General features: G+C 44.3%; 1 protein-coding gene across 4 annotated transcripts in view; it reads right to left on the bottom strand.

Moving 5' to 3' along the window:
• Positions 1-10086, bottom strand: part of Slc10a7 (solute carrier family 10 member 7) — a 233262-nt gene that overhangs the window by 71510 nt on the left and 151666 nt on the right. For all 4 annotated transcript variants that reach the window (XR_004110067.1, XR_004110068.1, XM_031340381.1 and 1 more), the window contains exon 6: positions 4070-4105. Coding sequence is in view for 2 of the 4 variants with exons in the window: in XM_031340381.1 (XP_031196241.1) it covers positions 4070-4105 (36 nt within the window). In the remaining 2 variants the exon portion in view is untranslated. The remainder of the gene's footprint in view (positions 1-4069; positions 4106-10086) is intronic.

The raw sequence follows: 10086 nt of genomic DNA, 5'->3' as shown, positions 1-10086 counted from the left end.
GAAAAAAAAAAAAGATAAGAAGAAAATGTGAAATGATTCTCCAGAATCAAAGAGGGCTGTGGCTGGGGAGATTAGAGAACCGTCAGGCTGATAGTCAGTTGTCATGACTTCATGTAGGAGTAAAATAACAGTGAAGTTGGCTCAGCATGTTCAGGTACATGGGCAAAAAGGTGCAGAGCTGGGTGTCAGTAGGACATCAGTGTGACATTTAGTCTGTAGGTATGTTTTGTAATGCTAAATTCTGTACCAGAAAGTCTAGACCTAATACTGAATTCTCATGCTTACAAGACTTTCATTGTGCACGCCTTATTCCTTGATTTTAAAATTATTGGATAAATAAAATTGGCTATGGGCAATTCCTGGAAGGATTAGAGATAGGTGGGTTTGGAGTGACCTGGTTGTAGAAAGGGAGACCAGGGAGAGATGGAGGAAGAAGAAAGAGAGGAAGCCTCCATGAGAAGAGATGGACGATGAGTACATGGCCAGGAGAAAGAACAAGTATCTGGGGCACACTGCTAGGAGGTGGCCAGGCAGCAGTTAGAAGACTGGACTAGGGGTGACCCCCAGTAGTTGTCAAAGACAAATAAGATAACCATAGTCGGAGTCTTATTTATATGTAAGCTAGTCAGGGATAAGCCTAAAGTGGTTCTACTACACTGGTGATGTGTGGGTGAATGCGGAGCAGTAAAGGTGTTGAACAAGACTGATGTGGGTGGTAAGGGAAGAATCATGGCCAGAGAGCAGGGGCTAAAGGAGATGGGATCTGAGTGTGTAGGGATAAGGATAAGGTGGACACAGTAAGGCACTGTGTAATGACCAGCTCAAAAAGACTAGGCACTTCGGTGAGCCTGAAGGATTTTGGAGTCGGGCATATACCATAGGGAATGTCTGGTCAGATGGAATGTTGGAAAACTTGATTATGAAGGGTCTGCCTGACTGGGGTAGTTGGCTGAGGAAGGTAAACTAGTTGGGCTTGGGGTCTGGGATTTCAACCATGTGAAGACTGAAAATGTCAGTGAGGAATTCCAGTGCAGAGGACAGTGGAAGTGACCAGGACAAGTGATAGACTGAAGGGCAATACTTGACTCAGCTGCAAGGCTCTATGGCAGGAAAGGTGTGTCGCTGGAATATACATCAGAGGACAGCTGGAGCAAGACAGTGAAGGGAAATTCTGAGAGGCTAGCAGTGCAGGGAGCTGAGATTTCACCCACAAAAACCACACTCCTTAGTAACTGTGTTGGAATAACAAGCAATTCCCATCTTTAAAATATGTGAGGGTAATTTCCAGGGCTCATATTAGCTTGTTGAGCTCTGTGACAGTCCACCAGCTGGGCAACCTCAAGCCAGCGGAAGCCCCACTCCATAGTCTGGAGGCAAGTGCAGCCATGTTTCTTTAGAAATGCGTCTCTGGACATCCTCTGTCGTGTCTTCTAAATCCCGAAGACTGCTAGCAGTCCTTGGTATTCCTTGGCTGGTAGATGCTATAGTCTAATGTCGGCCTCCATTGTCTCATGGGGGTCACCTGTGTGTTTCTGTCTCTTTGTTTTATGGAGGCACTAATCACACTGGATTCAAGACCCCATCTTCTTCCAGTATGACCTTATCTAAACCAATTACATTTGCCATTACTGTTTTCAAATGAGGCCACTTTGGGGTGTGCAGAAAGCTAGGGCTTTAAAAATCTTCTTGAGAACAATGACAAGTCAACCCATATTAGGTTGGAGGGAAAGAATATACGGCTTCCACGGAGTGTGTTTGTATTTTAAGTATCTCAATTATTTGTCCAGCTCAGTAAATAAGACCTGGAACCCAAGTGTTTTACAGATTCTCATTGTAAAGCCTACAACCTCCCAACAGACAGAAGGACGCATGAACGTGAACTAAAAGTCAAGTAACACAGAAGCAGCTACTGAGGTGGGACGACGCTGTTGAGCCAACGGGGAGCGCCCACTGCTTTTCTCCTTTGGGTCTTTAATCAGGATAGGGCACCACACACTCCAGATCTCAGCCACCTAGCTGTGGCTGAAACTGTCCCCACGCTGTGTGTGTGTGTGTGTGTGTGTGTGTGTGTGTGTGTGTGTGTACGCGCGTGTGCACTTTGAGGCCAAAGGTCTTTTCTATTTGTTCTCCATCTTGTTTTTCTTTTACTATCCTGAAGCTCCCACTTTGGCCAGGTCTGGCAGCCAGTAAGCCCTGGAATTTCCCTTCCTGGCACCAGGTTTATAAGCCTTCACAGTTGGCATTTTACATGGGTTCTCTGGTTCAAGCTGAGGATCCCATGCTCGCTTCCTGGCAAGTGCTTTACCACTGAGGTATCTTCCTATCCCTACAGCTCTTTTTGTTTTGTTTTGTTTTGGTTTTGGTTTTGGTTTTTTGTTTGTATGTTTGTTTGGTTGGTTTTTTGAGACAGGGTTTCCCTCTATAGCTCTGGCTGTTCTGGAACTCACTCTGTAGACTAGGCTGGCCTCGAACTCAGAAATCCGCCTGCCTCTGCCTCTCGAGTGCACCACTACCTCCCAGCCTCCTACAGCTCTTCTTATGTAAGTCACAGGAACAAGGCATCCGTGTTTCGTAATCTACAAGACCTAGGCTAAGCCGCCGACTCCTGTGTGTGCTAGGTGCTGGGCTCTCTCCCTGACGAGAGACGCTCAGGTTTGCCTGCCTTTTTCACTGCAGAGGGCTGTTTCTGGTATGCTTCTCTTGGGATGCCAAATCTTGGTCAAAACTACTAATGCATAATTGCAGCTCCTAACATCTAATGTGCAGGTAGGCAAACAACAAGTCAAGTCATGTCTTCTGAAGGACTGGACGCACACTGCAAACTGCAGGAGCCCAAACACGGGAGGTTTGTTCTGCGGACGGAAGTGATCTGATGACTCTTCTGACCTTGGCAGATTGGAGCCGGCATTGCAGAAGGCAAGGTGAGGTGGCTTATTACTTGAAGGTAATGGCTTTCATGAAAGATGCAGAACCCAACTGTTTGATAGTATATCTAAGCCCCTTCTCCTTCCTACACAGCTGGTAAGAAATGAAGTCCCTCACTCTATTACTCTAATTGAATTCCAACTTGGGTAATTATAGTATAATTAAATAAATTTTCCCCATAGTTTTAATTCACTGACAAATAGTGCTAGTCAAGCGACTTCATTTCATTCCCAGACACGCATCCCCACTCCATTTCCATGATAAGTGGAGTGATTTATATTTGGAAGATATGTGTGTGCGGAAGAACTGCACAGTTCATAAAATATTTTAGGTATCATTTATGATTACATATGCTTTGCTCAGCATGAGATAACATTAATTTCTATTATAATCTTTTCATCTAATTTCTCATATGTTTAGTGCCAAAGGAAATAAGACAGTTAATTAGCATGATTTCTTGTTTCCAGAACAACTTTGGTTGAGTTGCCCAGTGGCCTGCATCTACTTGGAGTTTTGGCCTTCCCCACCCCTTACAGCACATGCTACTGTCTTTGGGAGATGGACTGCATTTGGTGTTTGTTTTAAATTTTACAGATGGAAATGCTGTAGTGGAATTCCCAAGACCAAGAGCAAGCTGCAGCAAGTGCAACCTTGGCTCTCCCAGCTGCCCCAGATCTCCTAGAACAAGGGTCTTTCTCTCAAAAAACGCATCCAGCACTAGGCACTATTAACTTATTTCCATTTACTAAGAAAAAAAAAGATGAATAGTACATGTGTAATCCATGCCATAGGTCACTGGTTTATGATAATTTAATGATTTATCCAGGAGTTGGTGGTCTAATCACTAGGACCAGATGCTGTGAAGATTTTCCGTGTCTCAGGGTTTATACTCTGAGCTCTGCTGGGAGGGGTCTCAGAATATGACACCAGGTTGTACAGAGGAATCCAGATTTCAGTGTTATTGTAAAGACTGACCTTGAAGGCTTGAGGAAGGCTTCATGGGGTCATGGTACTAGGGTGCAAATGCAGGGCCTTGGGCATGCTGGGAAAGCCATCTACCACTGAGTCATATCTATAGTCCAATGGATGGCATTTAATACAATATATCAATAAAAGGTAAGAAAGGCAATGTTGAAATACTCACAAAAAGCAGCAGGAGCACTGGAGTCACAACAATGCCCTGAAAGAAACAAGAGAGAGAGGTGATGATCATCTGTTGGCCGAAAAAGAATTCTTCTTCCCCAGTTTTGATGGCAATGCTAGTCACCTCAGCCCTGTTTAACAAAACGAGAAGGAAAAGATAGCTCTCCAACATGTCCCCTTAATGATTATTTATATAAGGCAACATTAAAACTACAACCACCCAGCTCACCTTAAACTTAACTTTCCCCTGTCTAAAGCCTAAATTTCCTTCTCCGTGGAAATGTCCCCCATGGGTGGGAGCTGGTGGGCGGCAGGGCGGTTAGCTTGGGTAAAGAGCCCCTTTTTGAGAGAAGACAGGTGGTTTGGTCCCAGTTGGGGTCCTCTCCTGAGCAAAGACCACGTCGGCTGTGATGAATGAGATGTCGTGATGCTGTAATGTGAACTGATCTCCCCGAGGAAATGAGCTGCGATCTCAAAACTCATTTCACTTGATTAGACTCTGTGTCTCCGTGGTGGAGAGAAAGTCTTTCATCTAATTCAGCCACACAGGACCACCTCGGTCCCTCTGCCTCCCCTAGGCAGAAACGAGCAAAAGATTTGTTTTCTCCATGACAGGGAACAGTTTGAGGCTGTTGTCAATGAGGCAGGATACAAGCTTTTAGCTTCCTTTAAAAGTCTGCGCTTGAGTTGGGAGTTAACATGACAGGGTTCACTTGAGAACACCAGATGACGGTGCCTCTCTCTTAGTTCTTCCTGTATGTCTCAGAGCTTCGTTGTGATTTACACAAGAAAAAGCATTTCATATTTTTATTAATGCACTCTACTTGAGAGCTTGAAATTTTAGAGTCTGAATGTGTGTGTGTGTGAGAGAGAGAGAGAGCAAGAGAGAGGGACAGAGACAGAGAGACACAGGGAGAAAATGAGAGACAGAGACAGAAAAGAGAAAGACAGACAGACAGACGGACAGACGGACGGACGGACGGACGGACGGAAACCCAGGGCTGTCCCTTGGCATTTACAAGGACATCCTCAGTCTTTGCAGTGACTGCACAGCTGTGAATGCGGCACAAGAGGCATACTACAGGAATAATGATTGTAATGACTTTTTTAGTTTATTCTCCTGTGAATATCCCTATACAGACTTGTTTTATTATTGAATAATAGAATGAATATAGTTAATTATGCAAGCTCAAGCAAATGGCAAGAGGAAGCAAGGCAGTTTAAACTAAGGGTTATGCTTTTAGAACCTCATGGTTATAGCATGCGCTGTGGTATCAATTCCATGGGTTTCTATGAAGCAAGTTCTCACTAGCACATCTGCCCAAAGCCAGAACAGTTTTAACTTAGAAAGACTGCTGTCCATGCTAAGGGATCCCCAGTAACAATAATAACGAAAAAAGGATGCTACTTTTTTTTTTACTGGGGGGGGAGGGGAGTTGAGACAGGGTTTCTCTGTGTAGCCCTTGACTGTGCTGGAACTCATTCTGTAACCCAGGCTGGCCTTGAACTCATGATCGTCCTGCCTCTGCATCCTTCAGTAAATCCTACTGGCGTGCGCCACCACAACCAGCTACTTTATTCTTAAAATTACATTTACTTTGTGTGTGAGTGCGCACACATCTACTCCAAGGCCTGTGTGGAAAGGAGAGAGCAATGAATAGAAGTTCACTCTCCTTCTACCATGTAGGTCCTGGGATCAAATCCAGCTGTCAAGCTTTGGCAGCAAGTGCCTCTGCCTGCTAAGTTATCTCAGCAGCTTGAAAAGCTACCTCTGTCCTTCAGTGATTTGGTATTATACTGGCTGGCTTTGTGTGTCAACTTGACACAAGCTGGAGTTATCACAGAGAAAGGAGCTTCAGGTGAGGAAATGCCTCCATGAGATCCAGCTGTGGGACATTTTCTCAATTAGTGATCAAGGAGGGGAGGGCCCATTGTGCGTGGTGCCATCCCTGGGCTTGGTGGTCCTGGGTTCTATAAGAAAGCAAGATGAGCAAGCCAGGGGAAGCAAGACAGTAAAGAACATCCCTCCATGGCCTCTGCATCAGCTCCTGCTTCCTAACCTCCTTGAGTTCCAGTCCTGACGTCCTTTGGTGATAAACAGCAATGTGGAAGTGTAAGCTCAATAAACCCTTTCCTCCCCAACTTGCTTCTTGGTCATGATGTTTGTGCAGGAATACAAACCCTGACTAAGACAGGTATATATTTAGAGTTTGGATGGAATTCCAAGCCATACAAAGCAATGTAGAAGTGAAAAATAACTAGCTGTTGATCACTTAACTTCATGTCATTTTAGAAACATTTATCAAACATCCAGTTAAATGCCACAATGCTCCTTCATGGCAGATTCATGGTGAGTCCAGCAAAGCACCTATGCTTCAATGGCTCACAGATCAGTAGGGCATGCTGGTCTAGATGCTGGTCTAGATTCAGTCCAGAATGAGCTGTAAGGCTAGATATTCTGATGTCATTTACCTTAGAGAGATTTTATGGTGGAAGAGAAACTGAGGCTGGGAAATTAACAGAAAGTGATCTGGCAGAAGAAAGGGCTAGCCCAGAAAGGGAGAGGCACTCCAAAGCTGTAAGAGGTTGTGGTGGTTTGAACAGGTTTGGCACAGATTCATGCATCTGAATGCTTGGCCCATAGGAAGTGGCACTATTAGGAAGTGTGGCCTTGTTGGAGGAAGTGTAGGGGCTTTGAGGTCTCAGAACCCAAGCTCTGCCCAGTGTGGAAGTCTCCTCCTCCTCCCTGCCTTTGGATCAAGATGTAGAACTCTTGGCTCCTTCTCCAGCACCATGTCTGCTTGGATGCTGCCATGCTCCCCGTCATGATGATAATGGACTGAACCTCAGAAACTGTAAGCCAGCCCCAATGAAATGTTTTATGCATAAGAGTTGCCTTGGTCACGGTGCCTCTTCACAGCAAAGAAACCCTAGGACTGAGGTTGAGCAGAAAAGTACAGAAATGTGTGAAGTTAAGCAGGCAGAGACCAGTTCACCCAAGGCCTCAGAGGGTCTTATCAGCAACAATAAGCTAACCAGGTATAAGAAGTTAATAGTTAAGTGTTTGGTACATGGACCTAAACACAAACAAAACAGAAACTTATATTATGCTAATTATGTCTTGTCGCCAGCACTAGCAGCACTTCTGAGAAACAAGCATGACATCGTGACAGGATAAGAACTTTTACCGAGGAGAAAGGTTGAGCCCTGTCACTCTGGTGGTGTTTGTCTTGTACTAGAGGTGATACATAGTGGCTATCACACAATGCCTGGGCTCCCTGTTCTTCCAAATGCCAACAGGATTAGTAAGACCAGAAAGACTACTAATGCTATTTTGCTCTGGCACATTCATGTGTTTTAAATTGTGACCCTCCTTGACTGAAGGGGCCACACTACTCTGTAGTTCTCTTTCCTGCCCGAGGAAAGAGGGATTTGAGAAGCCAAGCAACCCAACACCAAGTCACATAGCAAAGACGGCAGAAGCTGGATATGAGCCAGCATCATCCAATTCTAAATTTGCTGGTCACTGGAAGACAGCTCTCAACCACCAGCATCACTCCCTGCAGAATTCTACCATAGCACACATGCAGCGAGTTGCCTTTGACCCCGGGTAATCAGTGACACCCAGAGATAGCAGAGCACAGGAATCTACAGGTTTCTCTGGGCAGACATTTCAAATATTGCAGTAGCTAACAAAATAATCTCTTAGCTTTCTACCAAGGGCTAGCAATATTTAGTTCTGAGGTATTAAAATTTGTTAGTAGATAGGATATTCTGGTTTGACTATTCCTCATTTATCAATGAGGGCTGTTCAAGTTCATTAACTGGGTTAGTAGTAGACAATGCTGAAACCTCCTTTTTCAGTTGTATTAGGAACCAAGTCATCTCCAACACCATCAGTTATGATATGAGCACTGTTAAGTTTGGCTAAAGTCATATTTATTACTAAACGTATAACAGCCCGTATTTATGAAGTACTCATGTCAGAGCTTGTGCTAAGGGCTTTATGTCTGTTATTTCATGAAATCTTCACAACAACCATATGATCTCTGTACTATAAACATCCTTAAGTACAAGGTAAGGAGTTGAACCTTAAACACAGTAGTTGAATTGGGGGACCCCTCTCTCCTTAACTTCAGAGATTGTACTTTTGAATGATGGTCATGTAATCTTTTGTGGGTGCACAGGATGGCTCCTGGTAAAGATGTTTGCTATCTGATGACGCAGGACTCCTGACCGGAATTCAATGGCCAGAACCCACAGAAGGGTGAAGGAGCAACAGACTCTTTGGACATTGTCCTCTGACCTCCACATGTTCACTGTGGTAGGCCCCTACTCCCCAAAATAAATATAAATTAAATTAAAAATCTCTGTAATATATATTAAGCCATTTCTTTGCAGTTCTAGTTCAAGGGTTAAATCAGAGAGGAGCTTATACTCTGTGTGCTTTTTAATGACATGAAATGAACTGTACAGTGAGCCACTGTGTGACGTAGTTCATACAGCCCTATAAAGTTTGGGTTTTGCAAATATCAGTGTAAAAGGTGGAGGGGTACTCAAAATTTAAACAGTGCCAGCAATAAGCACTGAAGGCTAGAAAGTCAAATAGATAGGATTTACAAAAGTCTTAACTTTTCTTTTTTCCCTTTCTCTTTCCTAAGTAACTCCTCTCAGTGGAAAGCCATGGCACTTCTGGCAGAAGGCACTGACCCTTTTGAAGGGTCAGGATCATATCAGAGTCTCCTGCAGCTCCTGTGTGTCTAGGAAAGCCTTCTGCCTGCAACACCTGAGAACTCAAGCCATGAAATGATGGCTTTCACGTCTCCTGAAGAACTCCCCCAAATCCGTTTATGCTGCTCTTGTGAGTCACTGAATAAACATAGTCTAATGACAGCAGCGAGAAGGACAGATGGTCAAGGCTGATGCTGACATTCAGACAAACACAAATAAAACTGAAATGAACGTCTCATGGCATTTTTAATTGAGAAACGTATGAAGAGATTTTGCTGTAACAGCTATAGTGATCTCAGTTACTGGTGTCTGAGGCCAATCCCCAGGGTTCTGTATAACTTGACAACAAGAAATGACAACTCTGCAAAGGATCCTGGGACCTGTGGGTCTAGTCCTCACCTGCCAACCTCCTCACTAGCCATGTGAGCCGAATGGCCATATCTTGGCCAAGGAACCACCCAGCTAACACCTCCTGTCCCCAGTCAGTGGCCTGGCTAAAGGTTCACTAAGAGGGGAAACACTTTCTTAAACTAACCTCAGACCACTGCACTCTTTTCTGCCTTCCCTTGCAGCAATAATGGAAGGCCCACCTTCCTTCCTCGGGCCCTCTTAGCTGACTCTTGTGTTGTTAACTAGAATCCTGGCTTCTTAGCTCTTTCCTCTGGCTATTCGTTAGAAGCAATGCATTAGTGTTGTTAAGTCCTCCCTGGTTTCAAAGTCCTTCTCCCTGGGCCAGTCCTGAACCTTGGGAACGGGACAGAAAAGAGCAGCTGTCCTTGTAGTGTGAGGCTGGTGCCCACTGGCCAACCCTAGGACTCAGCTACCTGAACACACAGCTTCCTTGACCCCTGTTTATATCAGTTAGTAGCCTGACTATGAAACAAATACATTGTGAATAAATGATTTGTTTCATAGGGGGAAAAAAAGGCCCTAAAGGTTATTGTTTTATTGACCTGAAATAAAGACTAACCACTTCTGTCTGTAACAGAAATGCATTCAGTATGTTTTTCTGGTGGCCTATATAAATATCTACGATTGCCTCAGAAGCCATTTACCATCTGGTAATGCCTTATTATCCATGTGAGCCAAAGTCCAGCTTATTTATTCCATACGTGTGAGGAAATCACGCTGTCAACTTTTTTAAAATTAAACTTTTGCAATACCTTTCCTTAGAGCCTTGAATGTATATTTGTATAAAAATCAACTTTAAAAAGTTAACAACTAAGCCGGGCGTGGTGGCGCACGCCTTTAATCCCAGCACTTGGGAGGCAGAGGCAGGTGGATTTC

The sequence above is a fragment of the Mastomys coucha genome, unplaced genomic scaffold, assembly GCF_008632895.1.
Source record: "Mastomys coucha isolate ucsf_1 unplaced genomic scaffold, UCSF_Mcou_1 pScaffold22, whole genome shotgun sequence".
Classification (NCBI taxonomy): Eukaryota; Metazoa; Chordata; class Mammalia; order Rodentia; family Muridae; genus Mastomys; species Mastomys coucha.
This window is presented reverse-complemented; position numbering and strand designations above follow the sequence as displayed.